The sequence below is a fragment of the Delphinapterus leucas genome, chromosome 3 (assembly GCF_059928025.1).
Source record: "Delphinapterus leucas isolate spDelLeu-1000000601 "Yukka" chromosome 3, BTC_Dleu_Yukka2, whole genome shotgun sequence".
NCBI lineage: Eukaryota > Metazoa > Chordata > Mammalia > Artiodactyla > Monodontidae > Delphinapterus > Delphinapterus leucas.
The window spans coordinates 57,396,487-57,417,933 of record NC_143131.1 but is presented as its reverse complement, the minus strand read 5'-3'; the positions used below and the strand labels follow the sequence as shown (position 1 = coordinate 57,417,933).

Genomic DNA, 21,447 nt, shown 5'->3' with positions numbered 1-21,447 from the left:
AATTAATGCTCAGTGGTCACCCTAGTGAAAGTCTAATTAACTTTATCTTTGAATCTGTGTTCTGTACATGAAGTCTGATGGGACAATGGCCTCAGATCTTGTGCAGTCTGCCTCCCCCCATCTCCCTGGGATGGGTTCTTGGCTCCCTGCTTCCCTGCTGACTGCTGCCTGGGCCCTGGGTCCTGCCCTACCTTCTCCTCCCCACCCCTGCCTAGCACCTGGTACACCCGCCCCCAGTGGGGGCCTGACACAGGTGTAGGGAGGATCAGAGATCAGGTGTGCCCCCCATGGTGTCTCAGGGAAGAGCATGGCAGCCCCATCACTGTCCTGGGCTGGCAGTGCTGAGGTGTGCTGCTGAGGTGTGCTCTCCAACAGGCCACTCTGCGTGTTGGGGGAGGGGTGCTGGGGGGGGGATGCTAAGGGCTAGGCTTTTGCTCGTTCCCCATCTGGGTACCAAGCACATTCTCACATGGAGGCAGCACATCCTTGGGGACATGGTGGGCCCATGGGAAGTAGAGATGCCTGGCGGGGGCGGGGGTGGGGGTGGGGTGGGGCCCGTCATTAAATAACAAATAAAAACACCATGACTGGTAGACAGACCACAGAAGAAGGGAACATGTTTCATATTTTAGTATCTTTCACAGTAGTTTTCTCCTTTTTGAACAAAGGGTTCCATATTTTCATTTTGCACTGGGGTCTGCAAATCATGTAGCTGCCCTACCAGTGATCCATAAAGCTTGCTAGTATTAAAAATTTAGAGCACCACTGATAGCTATTCTAACTCTTTTTTCTTGGTGGGGGGGACTTAACCTTTTGAAAAGATGTTTTCACAAGACTCGGAAAGTCAAAGGTCTCTCTCCCACCCGGCTTCATCTCCTCTGCATTTAAACAACATTTACTCTATCTTTTTCAGTTTCTTTATGCATATACAAGCTTACAAATGTATAATTCCCCCCCTCCACTTTACGCAAAAGTTAACACACTATGTGTAAGCACCTTGCTGTTTTCACTTAACAATGTATTGGTTTGTTATTGACCTTGAGTAGAAGAAAAGATAAGTAAAAGTATTTTTCTTCAGCCAGCACCATTCAAGGGGGAAAGGACAGTCCTTTCAACACGTGATGCTGAGACAACTGCATGTCCATGTACAGAAAAATGTCGAACCCCTTCCTGAAACCGCACCAAAAAACAACTCAAAATGGATCACAGACCCAAACGTAAGAGTTAAAATTATAAAACTCTTAGAAGAAAACAAAGGATTAAATCTTTGCAACCTTGGAATAGGCAATACCTTCACAGATAGGACACCAAAAGCACAAGCAAAAAAAAAAAAAAAGAAAAAAATATAAAAATTGGACTTCATCAAAATTTAAAGTGTTTATGCTTCAAAGGAAAATACCATCAAGAGGGTGAAAAGACAACCCATAGAAGAAAATATTTGCAAATCATACATCTGATAAGAGACTTGTATCCAGAACACATGAAGAATTTTTACAACTCAATAAAAAGACAAGAGCCCAATTACAAAATGGGCAAAGGATCTGAATAGACAGTTCTCCAAAGAAGATATACAAATAGCCAACAAGCACATGAAAGATGCTCAGTATCATTAGCCATTAGGGAAATGAAAATCAAAACCACAGTGAGGTACCATGTCACACCCACTATGATGGCTACCGTCAAACAGACACACAATAACAAGTGTTGGAGAGAATGTAGAGAAATCAGAACCCTCACACACTGCTGGCAAGAATGTAAAATATGCTCTGGACAGTTTGGCTGTTCCTCAAAATGTTAACCTAAGAGCTACCATATGACCCAGAAATTGTACTTGTAGGTTTATATCCAATAGAAATGAAAACATACCCATATAAAAACTTATACATGAATGTTCATAGGAGCATTATTCATAATATCCAAAAAGTGGAAACAATCCAAATGTCCATCAACCGATAAATGGATAAACAAAATGCAGCCTATCCATACAATGAAATATTATTCAGCCATAAAGAGGAAGGAAGTGATTCCTCCAAAATTTAAACATAGAATTATCACGATTCAGCAATTCCACTTCTGAGCATATACCCAAAAGAAATGAAAGCAGGGACTCACACAGGTATTTGTATACTCATGGTCACAGCAGCATTATTCCAAATAGCCTCAAAGTGGAAGCAACCCAAAAGTCCACTGATGGATAAGTAGACAAAATGTGGTATGTACATACATTGGAGTATTATTCAGCCTTAAAGAGGAAGGAAATTCTGAAACATGTTACAACATGGATAAATCTTGAGGACATTTTGCTAAGTGAAATATGCCAAACACAAAAGGACAGATATTATATGATCCCACTTAAATGAGGTTCCTAGAGTAGCCAAATTCATAGACAAAGTAGAATCATGGTTGTCGGGGCAGTGAAGGAGGTGGGGAAGAGGGAGTTAGTGTTTAATGGGGACAGAGTTTCAGTTTGGGAAGATAAGAACATTCTGGAGATGGATGGTGGTGATAGTTGCACGACAAAGTGAATATACTTAATGCCAGAGCGCTGTATACTTAAAAATGGTTAGAATGGTAAATTTTATATTATGCATGTTTTACTTCAATCAATCAAGCAAGTAAGCAAACAAGACTATGTTCTTACCCAAAAGAAACAAACAAACAACTAGCTTCTTACCAAGGGAGGTCCTCCCAAGAAAATGGTACCCTGCTTGCGTACGATGATGTTTTCATCAGCCATCGCAGGCACGTAAGCTCCTCCTGCTGTACAGGAGCCCATGACCACTGCTATCTGGAATCCAAGCACACAAGAAACTCATGCAGTACAGCTCAGACAGTGAATTTACACAGTCCCTGGATCTACAGTTCCACAAACACTGCAGTACCAGGGGATATTACTAGCTTGTACCCGTGTTTCTCTCTTTCCCTTTGGCTGTGCCATGCGGCTTGTGGGATCTCAGTTCCCGACCACGGATTGAACCGGGGCCACGGCAGTGAAAGTCCGGAATCCTAACCACTAGGCCACCAGGGAACTCCCTGTGTTTCATTTTTAAAATGGAGTCCTCTAAGTGTTTAGAATGGTTTCCTAACTTTTGTATCAAAGCATTTTGAAGGACTTATGTCTCACTTTACAAAGCTTGTGGACAATCTCCCTGTTAAAGAGAAGACTGGCCAAACAGACCTTTACCCTGAGCAACTAATGGAGAGAAGAAACTCACAATCCATCCATAAATTAGCAAAATTATATTACAAGGACAACTTTTAAATCGAATAATAATAACAGTAATAATAAGTCCTCTAAACAATTGCCACTTACCTCAAAGGAATACTGAAATAATTCTCCAAATGAGTAATGTTAATTTTGTGTTACCCTGAACATAAGACCTTCTAAATATAAAACTAATGTTAGCATCACAATTGAAAATCTTGCTAAAAAGAAAGTCCATTGTGTTGAAGCTGGGTGATGCATACCTGAGGGTTCACAGTACTATGTTCTCTACTTTTGTGTGTGTTTGAAATTTTCCACGATAAAAGCTTTAAAAAAATTCTTGCTTAGAGATTAGTATGACACATAATAAATATGGGTTTTGCTGATTACCCATAGACAGGAATAAACAATATCACAGAGAAAAATAAGAGAAGTATGTGGTGAATATTTTCTTAAATTATCACATGAAAGTAGGTTTTGCTAATTCCAATATGCCATCAGTTTTCCTTCTAGTCATACAAGTATCTGTTCTGAAAAAAAAAAAAAAAAAGCCACACTAGTATTAATCCAAAAGTGAAAGGCAGCATGAGTTAACATTTTTCCATCTAAATGGCTGTCACAAAAGGCATTTTCCCCTATTTCATGTAACATTATGAAAAATGGCTGTAACATTTCTTTGTCAACATACTACAGAAGTGTTTGCCACTTACGGTTTTGCTTATCAATCACCCAGTTTTTTTTCTTTCAGTTTTATTGGAATATAATTGACATACAGCACTGTATCAGTTTAAAGTATATAGCATAATGATTTGACTTACATATAGCATGAAATGATTCTTAGTAAGTTTTAGAAAATATCCATCAGGGACGTTGCTGGCGGTCCAGTGGTCAGGACTCCGCACTTGCACTTCAGGGGGCTCGGGTTCAGTCCCTGGTGGAGGAACTAATATCCCGCATGCCATGTGGCAAATTAAAAAAAAAAAAGCGGAGCCTAACCACTGGACCGCCAGGGAAGTCCCCAAAATTTTTAAAATAGAACAAAAATGTTTTTCTTATGATGAAAAAACCCCTTAGGATCTACTCTTAACAACTTTCATATATAACATAGAGCAGTGTTCATTATATTATTCATATTGCACATTACATCACATTACTTATTTATCTTAAAACTGGAAGTTTGTACCTTTCGACCTCCTTCATCCAATTCCCCTTCCCCCCATCCCTCGTCTCTGTAACTACAAATCTGATCTCTTTTTTTATGGGCTTGTTTGTTTGGTTGGTTTTGAAGTATAATCAACCTACAGCACTATGTTAGTTACTGTAATACAACAGAGGGATTTGATATTTCTATACATTTCAAAATGATCACCACAATAAGTCTAGTTACAGTATGTCGCCACGTAAAGATATTACATAATTACTGACTATATTCCCCCCACTGTACATTTCATACCCACGACTCATTTACAACTGGAGATCTGCACCTCTTAATCCCCCTCACCTATTTCTCTCCCTCCACCCACACCCCACCTCCCCACAGAAGTCTGTTTTGAAGATATCTATGGCTAGAAAAACTCTTGCCCACAAGCACAAGGAAACATTCATCATAGCAGTGTTCATAATAGCAAAATATGCAAATAGCCAACATGTCCGTCAATACAATATTTTGAAAGGGATACTGTGGATGAATAAATTCTTTAAAAATCTGGGGCAAAAAGTAACACAAGAAAGGTTAGTACTTCATAAATCCAAGTGGAGGGTACATGAGTGTTCTGGTCTATTATTCTCTGTACTTTCTTCAAGTCTGAAATATTTTATGGGTTTTTCTTTAAATTTATATCAGAAGCAAAGGACACAATTTCACCTTATCACCCTGTTCTCTGCACTAGAACACTAGAATCCACTATCAAAAAAAGAAGTCAAGGAACGAGAGAAGAGTCACAATGATGTGAGAATATGAAAGGGGACAATTTTCAAAAGTAAGCTCTAAAGAGGCACAGCAGGGTTCCATGAAAACAACTATTGAGCAAAAGGAGAGAAAAGAAGAGCAACTGTCAGCAAGTGGTGTCCCAAGACCAAGGACTGGGGGTTCGGGGTGGGGACGGAGCAAACAAAGACGAGTTATCCTGTCAAAATGTCACAAGACAAAAATGAGGGAAATGAAACTAAACGCCATCCTGTCATCTCAGGGTGGAGAGAAAAGATGTACCAATTTAGCAGAAAAGTCTCTCAAGAGAATAGCCGACAAATTATTAGCACATAAGGCAAACAACAGTCTCTCCAGCCCTCAGATCTTCCAATGTCCGTCTGAGATGGGCAGTCAGGGTTTCGATCATGCTGCAGCCCCTTTGTACCCCGCAACTCCAAGGGGCAGTGCTGCCGGGCTCCACATCAGGGACCCATTTAAACCCCAGTCCCACCTCCTTTGATTCTTCTCTGTCTTGCTGGCTGATCTTCCCCCATCTCTGAACCTAGACTGGGGGTGGGGGGGTGGGTGGCGAAGAGAATACCCAACTCACTTTGTTTTCTCCCCTATCTTGTTTTTAAAACTTATGGCTTGAGACCTCCAAGCCCCTTTTTAACTATCACAAATGCTCTCTCACAAAACGAATTTTACCATATTCCTAAGAACACTTCAGATGCCTTTTCGCCACAGAATCTCTGCAATCAAGGAAATCAACAATCCACTTCTCAGACACCAGGTGAGGCATCACAAACATATACAGAAGACTTTTGCTCAGTAACAGCATAGGAGACTGTGGTAGGCAGCTTCTAAAACGCCACCCCCCCCCCGCCCCCTGTCATACTAGACTCTTGGTATTCACTTCCTGTAGGATCACAACCCCTTGAGCGTGCGGTGGATCTGGTGACATGCTGCTAATGAATGGAATATGGCAAGTGATGGGACATCACTGCTGTGCTCAGGGTGTGAGGGACCGTGTCTTCTGTCTTGCTGGCCATCTTTCTCGCCCACCTGCTTGCTCACTCTGATGCAGCTAGCTGACATGCTGTGACATGCTGTATGGAGAGGCCCACAAAGGAAAGAACCCACAACAGCTCATAAGGAACTGAGGGGTTACTGCAAAGAACTGAATCCTACCAACAGCCACATGAATGAGGTAGGGGGCGGAGCCTTGAGAGGACTGCAGTCAGTCACATGATCCAGCTAAGTGCAGAGCTCGAGGATCCAGCTAAGCTGTGCTCAGGCCCCTAACCCCACAGAAACTGTGAGATAATAAATGTTGTTGTTCTAAACTGTTATGTCTGGGGGTAATTTGTTCTGCAGTAATAGAGAACTAATACAGAGATCAAAAACCATCTCCCTTAAGTGACTGCAATTGAGGCCCATCTGAAGACCTAGGATAGTCTCTGAAGTGCTTTGTTGTTGCTCTTTAATGTATCTGTGAACTATTCCTCTAGTCCAGAGATGGGAGACAGACCAGCATTAGCATTCTGTACCATCCCAGAGAATAATGAAAAACCAACAGAAAGACGTGGCTAAACCTTGAAGCCATTATGCTAAGTGAAAGAAACCAGGCCCAAAAGACTACTTAGTACAATTCCATTTATATGAAATGTCCAGAATAGGCAAATCCATAGGTTAGCAGGGGCTGCAGGGACTGGGTAAAAATGAGATTAACTGCCAGTGGGTAAGGCATTTCCTTCTGGGGTGATAAAAGTGTTCTAAAATTGATTCAACCCTGTAAATACCCTAAAAACCATTGAATTATACCTATTAAATGAGTAAATTTTATGGTATGTGAATTATAGCTCAATAAATTACACCTCAATAAAACTTATAAAATTTAAAAAAAATACAAGAGCTAGAGTTACTAAGTATACAGGAATCAAAATTCTCAAATTTTTCATCAATGAGAAAGAGAGGCTATTCTAGTTCCAAGTATCTAACAGACACAAAACTTACTACTGCTAAAGCAAGGATTTCCCTGGTGGCGCAATGGTTAAGAATCTGCCTGCCAATGCAGGGGACATGGGTTTGAGCCCTGGTCCAGGAAGCTCTCACATGCCGCGGAGCAACTAAGCCCGTGCGTCACAACTACTGAGCCTGTGCTCTAGAGCCCGTGAGCCACAACTACTGAGCCTGAGTGCCACAACTACTGAAGCCTGCGCACCTAGAGCCCATGCTCCGCAACAGGAGAAGCCACCGCAATGAGAAGCCCGTGCACCACAACGAAGAGTAGCCCCCGCTCACTGCAACTAGAGAAAGCCTGTGCACAGCAATGAAGACCCAATGCAGCCAAAAATAAATAAATTTATAAAATATACATATGTATTTCTCAATAGAAATAAAAGAACACAGTTAAGTCACCACTGTCACACAATCTCCTCTTCTGCATTTAATTCTGAGCCCTTCACTCGCAAAATAGAGTGAACGGGCACCAAGAGCTCCGCCACTGTGTCTACTGCTGCTTCTCACAGAGCATGGGGACCCCAGGGCCCAAACAGCACTGATGACTTTCCACATCCCAAAGCATTTGTCTGTAGTACAATGAAGACCTTACACTGGGCCACACTGGACAAATGATTCAGAACCCCAGAAAGATAATTCTGCTGCTTTCTTCTACTAAAGGGACATTAAAGGGACATAAGGAAGCTGCATGACCACAAGCTGTTCTGACCATGCTCAGAGTACAGGTTTGCCTGTGTGGGCAAATCCCAGGCACTATGTCAGGACAGACATGACTGCGCCCCTCATCTGCATCAGAACAAAAGACAGCTCCCACGAGTTCCACTGAGAGGCCACCATCCACCCTGTCACCAGAGAAGTGGGCCTGCTCTGTGACAAGGACAAGCCAAGAGATCCCTCTTGCAGGGTCAGGAGGCCCATGGCAACTCAAAAACTTGAATTCAGAGCAAGAAAACAGCAAGTAGGCTAAGAATGATGTGTAACTGACAGTAACAATCTTTGTCATCACTGGCACAGACAGCACAGCAAAAGCTGGAAGTGAAAGGAAACGAGAGGCTACAAAATAGAGGTAATAGTCTGGAAAAACTTTGGACAAAATTTCATTACCCTCCAGGTCTTGACTGCACAAGTAGAGACTGGTTCTCGTCACACGAAAAACAAATTACATATTGTAGGTCAGCAGCCTGCCCTATGGAAGGGGTGTCTGAGAGGGAGTCAAGAGGTTTTATACCCAATTCTGAGAAGCTGTGTGAACTTTAGGCCTCCATCTTTCCACTGAAAAATTGCCGAAGACTATCTAGTTCAAAGGCTCTCTGTGATAAATGTAATAGAACTTGGGGAGGGAGATTTCCAGTTGCTTGGTGGAAAAGCCATTAAAATTATAATATGTTTTTTAAATCTCTCATCTTTCTTCTTTTTCCATTCAAAGTACTGTAGAAAGCAAATACTGCCTGTATCACTTTTTTCTTCCTCTACCTAAAGAGTCACCATTAAAAAATAAAAGCCATAATACACACATATCTATTCAATGGCTGTCCAGAATTTAAGAACATTATCAACTATACCAACGATCACACTGCTGATCCTAGAACGTGCATGCTTATCCGTGCTCACTGGATAGGATGAAGTGTACACAGAGAACAAAAAGTCCATCTCACTCAGAACATTCTGTTTCTTCCTCAATCCTTTTATCAGAGAGCCTCAAAACAAAATAAAAAACAGAGTGGTTTCTTCTACCCCTGACCCCATCTGGCTTCATGAGAAGGTTGAAATGCATTTTAAAAATAATAATATACAGTGTTTATCCTAACTAGGACCCTCAAAACAATTACCAAGGTCTGAGGCAAAGAAAATAAATGTCAAAAATAATGAGCTAAGCCAAGGAGGGAAGAGGGAAAAGTTAAGAAAAGAGGAAGGGAGGGACACTTGAGAATAATTTTAGGCACATCTCCAAAAAGAAGAACAAACAGGCAGAAGTGCAAAGAAGAAAAAAGGGGGAAAGGCCTGAAGAGCTGCAACTAAGTATAGCTAGGCGAATAACAGCTATTTCAGAAGACATAAACCGTTAATAAAAAACAGAAACATTTGCTGCTGGGGTGGTAGGATCACAGTAAAATGAGGAAGAGAATTAATGCATCAGAGCAAAACCAGTCTAGACTAGACTCTCACTAGACTATAAAAATTAATGGTAACGTAAGACTTGAAGAAAACAAACACCAAGATCCCACTTCTGAAGAGAACTATAAGTCTCACATTTAAAAAGCCAGCAACATGGGAACCGCATCAGGAAAACAAAAGAAGCACAGCCCCAAGATCATCACGGCATCAGGCATGGATTTGGAGTAGGACCAGAGAAGGTATCCTCAGGACACGAGGCTCAGAGAAAGACCACTGGACACCAATACGCCAAGTCTTTAAACTTCAAAACAAACCAGGGTCCTAAAACCTACCAGAAAGTAAGGAAAAATGATACAGAAGAGAATACAAAGGTAACTACCTAGTTAACTGTTTTTTCTCAAGTGCAAAAACAAAATTGTTGAAACTGGGAGGTCTGTAGGAATCTGGCCACATCTTTACAGCTGCAAAAATATAGGAAAAAACAGAGATATGGTTGTCAAGAGACATACTTCTTAGAAATCAGTGGATAAATGGACTTACAAAGGGCAAGGTTAATAACATTAAATAAAAACCAACCTTGGGGAGGAATAGTGATTGAACAAGTAAGGGAAGCTAGTGCTCACTATCAAAATGCACACGTAACATAACTGCAGTTACAACAGTTATTGCTTTATGTAGGAAATACAAAAAATTGTTAACAGTCCACCTAAACCAAAGTCTTAAATAAATAATAAAATATATTGGAAATTCCCTGGCCATCCAGTGGTTAGGACTCGGCACTTTTACTGCCATGGCCTGGGTTGAATCTCTGCTCAGGGAACTAAGATCCTGCAAGCCATGCGGCGCAGCCAAAAATAATGATGATAATGGTAATAATAATAATAATAAACATACATTAAAATATACGAAATAGAACTACTCAGTATGTTAGGTATCACTTTAATGGTTATTAAAGAGTTTCACTCAAATAATAAATTATTAAGTAGGTAAGTAAATGCGTTGGGATATAAACAATCCAATATTGTCTCTAATCTCAAGTGGCATAGAGTCTAGTAAAGGAAATTAGTCAGGATATGTCTAGATAAAAGGGATAAATGCCATTAGTAAGGTATAGCTCAAGAATTATGGGAATGGGGGGGGAAGATCACTTCCGGTAAGGGATTCTGGGAAGCTTTCCTGGAAAAGGTGATCTGAGATGCACCTTGGAAAATCGGTTGGAGACTCAGATCAACCCATATGGAAGGATTGGGGGAAAGAGAGTCTGGCATGGACCTGAGCAGAAACTCATAAAGGTCACGATGCACATGAAAAATAGCAAGCGCTTCAGACTGACGGCAGTTTACAATGCATGATCAGTAAGGCTAGAAAGTTAGGTTGGAACCAGATCACACGAGGTCTTAAGTATCAGGCTGTAAAGTTTGGTCTGGAACAAGGGAACTAGATAAAGAATAACCTTATAGTAATGTGTACAATAGACAGAAAATGCCTGAAATAACTATGGTGATGGCAGTAGGAATGGAGTGGAGTGGACCAATCCAAAGGTAAAAACCAACATGACTTGATTCATCAAAGGTTTACTATGTATTGATTACCTGCCCAGCATCAAAGGAGCTCCCAGGGGTACAAAAATAAGGAAGATATATATTTCTGACCTAAAAGGATTAAGTAGGGGAAAAATCAGAGAAGAGTCAATGATGACATCAAAGTTTCAATCCTAGAGAAAAGAGCAAGAAGGAAGTACCATCAACAGCACACAGAAACATGGGTGAAGGAACAAATCAGCAGCGGCAGCTAAATACGGAATGTCTACTCTGAGCCTCTGGCACTAGCAGGAAATCTAACCAAACAACAGAACCCCAAGGGGAGGTGGAGGTGGAGGGAGGCCAGGACCAGAGAATGATCATGGAAGTGACAGGTATGTCATTAGACTTTATTAAACTACTAAGGACAAGTTCTTGAATGGGGTTGGGAGGATTAAATGAAGAGAGTGGGAGAAGAAGGAAACCAGTGGCACGAAGCCTAAGGAGAATTTCAAGAAAGGGAACAATAACAAAACCAACAGGTTGTACAGCGTGAGAATCTCTAGGAGGTTAAGGTTAGCGGGACCCTCCGAGGGCAGCGAGGTTTTTAGGAAAGTGAGTGGTCAGGAACGAAGATGCTGGGCCAATCCTTAAGAAGTCTGGGATTCCAGGGAGGGAGAGAAGCTTCAAAAACAGCAGAAGCTAGAAAAGGTCCTTTCTTTGTGCATCATTTTTTGCTACTTTTTCCTTTAAAAAAAAAAAAAAGAGGAAGTCAACATGATTATTGGCTGTGAGAAAAAAAATTAAGTGGATGTGAAATATTAAAGTAAAAGAGAGAAAGAGGATTAATGATGAAGCACAAATAAGGGATTAGTATTAAGATTATAAATGACAAGTCTAGCCTTGGAGAAGAGAGACAATTCTTCCTGGGATTAAAAAAAAAGACAGAGTAAGCAGTATTGTTTTTAATAGAACAGTGCTCACATATGACTTTCTCAGTAAAGTACGAAGCAATAGCTTCAGTGGCGATATCAGGTTTATAGTTCATATATTGGGGAAAAGATGAGAAGAGGCACCATGGACACTAGGATACAATAACAATTAGATTTTTTTTTAATTCCACGAGGTTCATGAGAATATAAGAAGGCAAACCTCAACCACAAACTTCCTATTGGGGTGAAATAGAAAAAATAAATGCTGAGAAGTGGCTCAGTTAAAGAAATACTGATGTTAAAATTTTTAGGAAACAAAAATTAAATAGGCAAACTGAAGGCATTCAGTCAAATGCCCCTTAGATACTTTAGATTTTTTTATCATAAGCAGATATTGCTTATTCAAAATTATAAGGACACTTTTAATTTTAAAAAGACCTAGTTCTTAAAGCACTTCAAGCTTCAGGTTCCACAGGAGCAGAGACCCTACCTGGTTTTATTCATCTAGTACAGGGCCTGGCTTAGAGTAGCTTCTCCATAAATATCTGTTAGATGTTGGCTGACGTTTTATATAGTCCCACAAAATCTACATGAAGAGAAAGACAGAGCACAGAATGAGCGTGCAAGGTGGCAGAGGTCTACAGTGAGTTGAATGGTGCCCCTCTGCGCCCCAAATTTGTCCACGCCTAAATCTCCGGAACCTGTGAATGTGACCTTATTCGAAAAAAATGGGTCTTTGCAGATGTAATTAAGTTAAGGATCTTCAGATGAGATCACTCTAGATTACCCAGGGGTGCCCTAAATCGAGTGACAAGTATCCTTGTAAGGGAGAGAGGGCGCAGAGGAGAAGACCATGGGAAGACCAAGGCAGAGACTGGAGTTACATAGCCACAAGCCAAGGGAACGCCTGGAGCCATCAGAAGCTCAAAGAGGCAAGGAATGGAATCTTCCTTAGAGCCTTCTGATGGAGCACGGCCCTGCCGCCACCTTGATTTCAGACGTCTAGCCTCCAGAAACTTGAGAGAATAAATTTATGTTATTTTAAGCCACGCTGTTTGTGGTAATTTGTTACGGCAGCCCTAGGAAACTAATACAAGTTTCGTATAGCTATATAAACTATAATACCAGGTTAAATGGGCTAATTTCCCCTATAAGACAAAAGATCACAATAAGAATTTCATAACAGATAATGGATGCAAGGGCCATCTGTACAAAAGTGAGCAAAGCTGAAGTTTCTATTTAGATAAACAAAGCATAGATATACGCAAGGTCACCACATAACAGTAAAATATATAATAAATAATAACAACACATTGTATTGGTAGATTATAAAGAAGAGAGATAATAATTGCAAGTGATGACTAATTAATTAGAATACTAATAAAAATACTACAAACTTAAGAAATTCAATAACAAAACAAAAACAAAGGAGTTGCAGCAGTATTATGAAGTATTTCAAACATACAAAAAAGATTAGAATAGTAAAATAAATATTCTTTACCTAATACCCAGTCTTAATAAATCTTAACATTTGGTCAAACTTACTTCTGAATTTTTTTAAAGTAATAAAATATTTCACATACAGTTGAAGCCTCTGTAGACCTCCTACTTGGCCTTTATTCTCCTCCTCCCTCCCACCTCAAAGGTAACCACTGTTCTAAAGTTGAGTCTATCATTCCCATGTACCTGTTTATACATAATAGATTTGACATATTTAACACTTGCATACATAGCAATTTGCTATACATTTATTCTACACTTTTTTTTTTTACCCAACATATTTTTTGAGACTTATTTCTGATGATGCACACAATTCTAGTTCATTCATTTTAACAGCTAGTAACTATTATAACTCTCCTATGAATGGGCATTTACTTTGTTCTTTAACTTTTGCTATAACAAACAATGCTACAAGGAACTTTCTTGTACATGTCTCCTCATACATATACTAGAATTCCTCCAGAGTATAGTCCTAAAAAAGCAATTTTACTCAGTGTTCTTTCTTTTTAAAAACTCTTTTCCTTTGGTAAATAACCTTTATTATAGCATAACAGTATTCCCATATTTAGCAGATGAATCTGACTGGAGATATCCTTATGATGCTTTCTGTGGAAAAAGACTAAATTCTGTATTAAATTCTGTTCTGGAAATTCCCTGGCGGTCCAGTGGTTTGGACTCCATGTTTTCACTGCCAAGGGCCTGGGTTCAATCCCTGGTCAGGGAACTAAGATCCTGCAAGCTGCATGGCACAGCCAAAAAAAAAAAAAAAACAAATTCTGTTTTAAGTCATCTCAGAATACCTGGTTAGCAAAGACATTTGATGCAAGAAGCAATACGTCTCATTAATGAGAAATTACCTGTATAATACTTTTAGAAGACATAACTGCCTGATTATAGAATATGCGGCCAAAGTGATCTCGATCTGGAAATACTTCTGCTTGTCGAGGTAAGTTTGCTCCTCCCGAATCAACTGAAGAGAAATAAGTACATCTCAATGAACAAAACATGCTACACACAGGAAGACTTATCTCAATGATAACATCAGTTCTTTTTCTTTTGCGGTACGCGGGCCTCTCACTGCTGTGGCCTCTCCCATTGCGGAGCACAGGCTCCGGACGTGCAGGCCCAGTGGCCATGGCTCACGGGCCCAGCCGCTCCGCGGCATATGGGATCCTCCCGGACCGGGGCATGAACCCGTGTCCCCTCCATCGGCAGGCGGACTCTCAACCACTGCGCCAGCAGGGAAGCCCAAACATCAGTTCTTAATTACATTCGCAAAAAACTTGCCCTATCTTTCTAAACTCTTCTACAGCCTCTTTCTCCAATCCTTCAACACAGCCCCCCAAAATGTACTGTTTTCTTCAAACACATTAGGCTCTCCTACCCCTGTGCAGAATTCCACTTGAAATGTTTAGGACATTCTCTCCCTTGAGGATTAGCCCCAGAAACACCAAAACTCCTTAACCAGTTCAGCTAAAATTGGATCTTTCTCTCTTTTAAAACAATCTGAAAATCATCTACAGAATTCATGTGATAATTTTATTGCACGTCGCCTCTGGTACTCTTTTTTACTGCAGATTTCCGTGGTGGGTAAGAATGTCAGCTGAGTTCAAAACAGAGCTTCCTTACTTCACAGCTGTGTGATCACAGGTGTGTTTCCGAACCAGTCTACTGCCTCGGTCTCCCCACCAGTGAAATGAAGGTAACAGTGGCTATCCCATAGGGTTGTAATTGGGATGACATGAAATAGTGTATGTGAAGCACTCAGCTCAGCACATACTGTGAGTGCACAGAGTGAACGCCACAAAAAGTTAGCTAGTCTTATACCTGTCACTCTTGCCTGCAACCACTAAGTCTTCTATTGATATTTAATGCATCAAAGACAGGGACAACACAATACTCTTCACTGCATCCCCTACAGTGTTGGGCACAGCACCTGCAAGCAGCGGGGCCTCATTGGCTGTTTTCTATACGTGCAATGCAGTTCACACTCTGAATCAACGAGGTAAATTCACTTTCATAGGAGAAAAAAATCTCATCAGTACCTGTTCAAATATCCATAAAAATGAACAGTATATACTGGCATTTTTACAAACCAATTTAAGCCAATATCCAGGAAGTACCAATTTTAAACTGCCTTGCTTTTATGTCTTTTTAAAAATATCCTTAGATTTAAATGTACTTTCATTCCAAATATAAATTTACTTTCACTGAATATTAAATTTCTTTAAATTATGTCTGCTCAAACTATGTACATAATCAAGCATTTAACCTAGTACCTGGCACTCAAGAGACCCATATATATTAGCTATTATTTTTTCATGGTTTGAACCCATTATTGTGAACAGAAAAACAAAATATTGGGTTGGTCAAAAAGTTCATTCGTTTTTTTCCACAACATGGTTCTAACTAGTGCTTAGTTGACTTTAACTTCATTCGAAACAATTTTGTTAGATTGTATTGTGACAGCTGTCATATCAGCAGTGCATTTTAAAAAAAAAACTTATCAAAATTGGTCAATTTTTGTGTAGCCATTTTAATACTGAAGATGGAAGAAAAAAGGCAACATTTTCGGCATATTATGCTTTATTATTTCAAGAAAGGTAAAAACGCAACTGAAATGCAAAAGAAGATTTGTGCAGTGTATGGAGAGGGCACTGCAACAGATCAAATGTGTCAAAAGTGGTTTGTGAAGTTTCATGCTGCAGATTTCTTGCTGGACGATAGTCCATGGTCAGGTCGACCAGTTGAAGTGGATAGCAATCAAATCGAGACATTAATTGAGAGCAATCAGTGTTATACCACGCGAGAGATAGCTGACATACTCAAAATATCCAAATCAAGTGCTGAAAATCATTTGCACCAGCTTGGTTATGTGAATCGCTTTGACGTTTGGGTTCCACGTAAGTTAAGTGAAAAAAACCTTCTTGACTGTACTTCTACATGCGATTCTCTATGTAAACATAATGAAAACATGTCATTTTTAAAACAAATTGTGATGGGCGATGAAAAGTGGATACCGCACAATAATGTGGAACGGAAGAGGTCGTGGCGCAAGGGAAATGAACCACCACCAACCACACCAAAGGCTGGTCTTCATCCAAAGAAGGTGATTTTGTGTATATGGTGGGATTGGAAGGGAGTCCTCTATTATGAGCTCCTTCTGGAAAACCAAACGATTAATTCCAACAAGTACTGCTCCCAATTAGACCAACTGAAAGCAGCACTCAAGGAAAAGCGTCCCGAATTAGTTAACAGAAAAGGTATAATCTTCCATCCGGATAACGCAGGACCCCATGCTTCTTTGATGACCAGTCAAAAACTGTTACAGCTTGGCTGGGAAGTTCTGATTCATCCACCATATTCACCAGACACTGCACCTTCGGATTTCCATTTATTTAGGTTTTTATAAAATTCTCTTAATGGAAAAAATTTCAATTCCCTGGAAGACTGTAAAAAGCACCTGGAACAGTTTTTTGCTTAAAAAAATAAAAAGTTTTGGGAAGATGGAATTATGAAGTTGCCTGAAAAATGGCAGAAGGTAGTGGAACAAAATGGTGAATACATTGTTCAATAAAGTTCTTGGTGAAAATGAAAAATGTCTTTTATTTTTACTCAAAAACCAAAGGAACTTTTTGGCCCACCCAATATATAGAAGGAAAAAACACCACTCATGTAGAGAAAAAATGGCAAACCCCAAAATACTGTCAGGGATTCTTCCTCAGTGATGTTATTATGGGTAGTGCTTGTTTACTTTTTCTCCCAGAGTTTTTAGCAAAGAATGTGCATCTCTTTTGTAATTATAAGAGAAGCCAACAGTTTTTTTAAAATATCCATTGATAACGTCATATATATATAGCCTTCTAAACAATCTTATTATTTTTCTAGCTAATAACAGTTTATTTTACAATTCTCGTGACTTGCCCAAGTAAATGCAGGGGAGCCTGTTTTGCATCGCAATTTCTTGTGCCCGTAAGTGTTTCTTCACAGTCACCGGGTAGTAGGTACCTCCTTTGACAGTGGCATCATTGGCAACAATAATGCATTCTACTCTGAAAGGCAGAAATTTCATCGGAAAGAGAACATGAGAGAGTTCTTCAAAGTAAAGACCAATTGCATCTCATTACAAGACACTCCCAATACAGCCTGGCAATTTCTAGTACATATCGCCAGGGACAGCCATTAGTAGACAATCTTATGATATAAAAGTTTTAAGCACTGTTCACATATTTATTTATATAAAATGAATCACTTTTAATAAGTTTACAAACTCTAACTTGATTTTTAAAGAATCATCACCCCATATTAGTAGAGGAAAACTAACAACCTAAGCCACATTTTGTAATGGTTCTGTGAAGGAAGGGGTCCTAACTAGATAATACAAGATAATACAACAACAATAACAAGGAATCCAAGTCTCAGGGTGAGAAAATCCCACATGGTAAACCTTTAAAATTTCCTTTTAGGGAGGTAATTTTCAAAAAGGAAAACTGATCCATCAAAAGTATTTATTTTTCATATTTTCTTCATGTCACTGCCATATGCTTTGCTATAAAACTAAAAGAAGTTTAAAGTACAACACTTATCTTGGTTAAAGTAACAATAGGTACAAACTTTAAAATAGTAGTCTGAAAGCATATACTATAATGAGTCATTAGTGGTGCCCTTTCTCACCAAAACCAGCCTGTCAGGTACCATGGCCCACAAGTAACACGCAAGAAGCAGGGAAGTGAATGAAGAGGGCCAGTAAGGGAGCCTTCTTAGTATTGCCAGGAAACCCGAAGATCAGAGGTTCACTTGAAACTGGAGAGAACAACAGTGTGGTCTTTACAAAATTTAACCTTTATATTTATGATGTTTTTGCTACCTCACTTTATATTCTCTAGAATTCGAAAAAGAAACTCATTGAATCCTTGCTGAAAATGAAGTAGAGAACAGCAACTGAGCACACAGCCTCAGGTAGTGTTGTACTTCTTTTATTAGGGTATGTGGCTCCTCTCCTTTGAGCATCAATTTTATTCACTAGGTTATAGATAAAGCCTTTTTCCACATTATAATTAACATTTTATAGAGTGGGATGTACATTTCTAATGACTTTAACATTGAACAAACTAGACTTCAAAAGGAATTTAGGCTTTGGCGGGTGCTGGGCCATACCCCCCACACCTCCAGAGTATGGTCACTCCTCCGTCCTGGGGATGCTGCACTAGAAAAGCTTAAGAAGCTCTGGTACAGGAAAGAGCCCAGGCTATGAAGTCAGACAAAGCTAGGCTGAAATTCTGACTCTGCCACTTGCTATATATACGACCTTGGACAAGAGACATAACCACTTTTACTCGTCTTTTTAAAAGGTCACAGACGTTACAGAATGAGAAATAAAATTAGTCCACAAAAATACTGTATTAGACATCTATTGGTTTTGCCTACCCAGCATCTATTATTTTGGCAACAAAACTAAACTTTCTTTCAGAAACTGCCCTTTCTCTATTTTTGATCCCTGAGGTTCTAGCGGGACTGACCCCAAAGCCCATCTTCAGACGTGAGCACAAGGACCAGGCCTTTCTACTCAGCGTCCACGCCCGTGGGCTCAACAATGGGCTCTAGTCCCAGGCCTTCACCCTCAAGAGCTCTCAGTCCACTGCAGCTGCTAAGCTTAGAGCGTAGAAGCTGGGGATGCCTGTGGCCAGCTCGGCCTGCCTAGGAACAAAACCAAAACCCAGCCTGTGACCTGGTAACACTGTTTGTGCTCCTCGACCCAGATAGGCCCAGACTCATCAGTTAAGAGAGTCAATAAATTCTTTTTTGGTTTTAACTAGTTTGCACATCTATCATCTGCCAGAGAAAGAGTGCTGACCATATTCAACCATATGATCACGTAAGAAAGGTCAACTTCAATTACTATGAAGTACTACTTTAGACCTTTTAAACGAGTGAATTCTTTTTCAGTCATACTATCCAACACTAGAGCAGCTCTAGTGGAAAGATAAAATCAGTCTTGCCCTGGCCCTTGCCTCCATGGAATCTCAAGAGCTAAAATGCACACACTCCACAGATGAATCTAACACATGTCTGGGTAGGAAGCCTCAGTCCTAAATAATATCACGAGCATAAAACTCACATGCTCACATGCAGAGCAGTGAGTGCTGGACACCCTGCCTCTTCGGCCTGCTTCCTGAACCACATGGCTGAGCGTGGGCAGAATACTCACCCTGACACTCTCCCAATGCCTGTAATAATGCCACCGGCGGGGACCTCCTCATCACCATACAACTGGTAACCGGCAAACTGGGATAATTCCAGGAATGGAGACCTGAACGGAAGAAAAGATGTTGCTTGAATTAATGTCGTTTTTCAAAAAATCATATTTAAACAGTTAACACGTGGAAAAGGAAATTTTCTTCTTTAATGGGCAATGTTTTAAATATGCGTGTTGGACATAAAATCTACAAAAAGAAAGTCAAAAACAAAATCTAGGGGACTTCCTTGGTGGCGCAGTGGCTAAGAATCCGCCTGCCAATGCAGGGGACATGGGTTCAAGCCCTGGTCCAGGAAGATCCCACATGCCACGGAGCCACTAAGCCTGTGTGCCACAACTACTGAGCCTGCGCTCTAGAGCCCACAAGCCACAACTACTGAAGCCGGTGCGCCACAACTACTGAAGCCCGCGTGCCTAGAGCCCGTGCTCCGCAACAAGAGAAGCCACCACAGTGAGAAGCCTGCGCACCGCAACAAAGAGTAGCCCCCGCTCGCCACAACTAGAGAAAGCCCACGTGCAGCAATGAAGACCCAATGCAGCCAAAAATAAAGAAATAAAATAAATTTAAAAGAAAAAAATATAGTGTGACCATCCTGGGGATTTATACAGTATAGCCATACAAAGGAACACTAGGTTCTTATTTTTAAAGATGTTGTACAGATGTGTTTATTAATATAGAAAGAGAATAGCACCTAACACTTACGTAGCACCTACCACATGCCAGCCTCTCTCCTAGGAGCTTCAGAAACACTAACTCACTCATTCCTCAGAACTACCTCCTGATATGGATCCTATTACGATCCCCACTGACTGATGAGGAAACTGAAACACAGAGATTAGGTCAGTTGTCTAAGGTCACACAACTACTAGTAAGTGGCAGAGCTGGGTTTTAATAAGCTCCGTAATAAGGGACCAGGCTCTTAACCACTGTATTATTCTCACTTAAATGTTCAGGATACACTGGGGGGACAGGGGACAGGCGCGGGCGGGGAGTTATAAAACACCAAATTTAGTATGATTCCATTTTTCTTTAAAAAAAAAAAAAAAGTGATTCACATTTGCATAAAAACAGTATAGAAGGATACACACTAGGTGTTAGCGGTGTTTGTCTCCAGGTTGGGCGTCTGTGTGCATGTCCCCCGAAACAATACTTGTGAGCCTTCATTTCTCTCTCTAACTGGTCTTTTATTTTTTTATGATTTATTTATTTGTTTGTTTATTTATTTATTTATTTGGCTGCGCTGGGTCTTAGTTGCGGCATGTGGGATCTAAGTTCCCTGACCGGGCCCCTGCATTGGCAGCCCAGAGTCTTAGCCACTGCACCACCAGGGAAGTCCCTCTCTCTAACTGGTCTTGGTGCTTCCACCCTCAAGGCCCACAGTCTACTCACAAGACAACAGCCAGAATAACTTTTTAAAACCTAAGTCAGATAAGCCCTACAAAATCTCCCCATTTCTGTCAGAGTAAAAGCCCAAACTCTTACACTGGCCTACGAAACCCTTACCGAAATCACCCATCTCCTGCTACTCCCTTGTTCATTCCTGCCACCCCACCACCTTCCAGTCCCTTCCATATCAGCATCTGTGACCTGCCCCCACCGCAGAACCTTCACACTGGCCACTCCCCTCCGCCTGCAACGCTCTCTCCCCAGATATTTAGAGCCCATCTCTCTTCACTCCTTCCAATCTTTGCTCAAATGTCACCACCTCAATGAGGCCTATTCTAACCAACTCATTTGAAACTACAACTTGACCTTCATCTTTCTCTCCCGTACTCTGGTCTATCTTTTCTTTTTCCCATGACATTTATCACCTTCTAACATACTATATAATTTATGACACTTATCGTTTATTTTCTGTCTCCTCCTGCTACAATGTAAATTCCAGTAGGGCAAGGAACTTTGTCTATTTTGTTCAGTGATGTATCACTAGCACCTAGAACAGCACCTGACACATAGTAGCCTCGCAATAAACATCTGTTGTTGAATC

The 21,447-nt window shown here is 40.5% G+C and overlaps 1 protein-coding gene and 1 long non-coding RNA gene across 7 annotated transcripts in view; one reads left to right on the top strand and one right to left on the bottom strand.

Annotated features, from left to right (window-relative positions):
* MCCC2 (methylcrotonyl-CoA carboxylase subunit 2) overlaps positions 1–21,447 on the bottom strand; it is an 84,460-nt gene that overhangs the window by 51,527 nt on the left and 11,486 nt on the right. For all 6 annotated transcript variants that reach the window (XM_089908960.1, XM_089908964.1, XM_089908963.1 and 3 more), the window contains 4 exons: positions 19,412–19,513; positions 17,128–17,255; positions 14,061–14,173; positions 2,675–2,788 (listed from right to left, as the gene is read on the bottom strand). In XM_089908960.1, the coding sequence (XP_089765086.1) occupies positions 2,675–2,788; positions 14,061–14,173; positions 17,128–17,255; positions 19,412–19,513 (457 nt within the window). The remainder of the gene's footprint in view (positions 1–2,674; positions 2,789–14,060; positions 14,174–17,127; positions 17,256–19,411; positions 19,514–21,447) is intronic.
* Positions 8,952–20,420, top strand: LOC111185741 (uncharacterized). The gene is made up of 4 exons (XR_002647665.3): positions 8,952–11,166; positions 14,781–14,905; positions 18,090–18,162; positions 18,706–20,420. It is a non-coding gene; the product is annotated as an uncharacterized LOC111185741 (long non-coding RNA).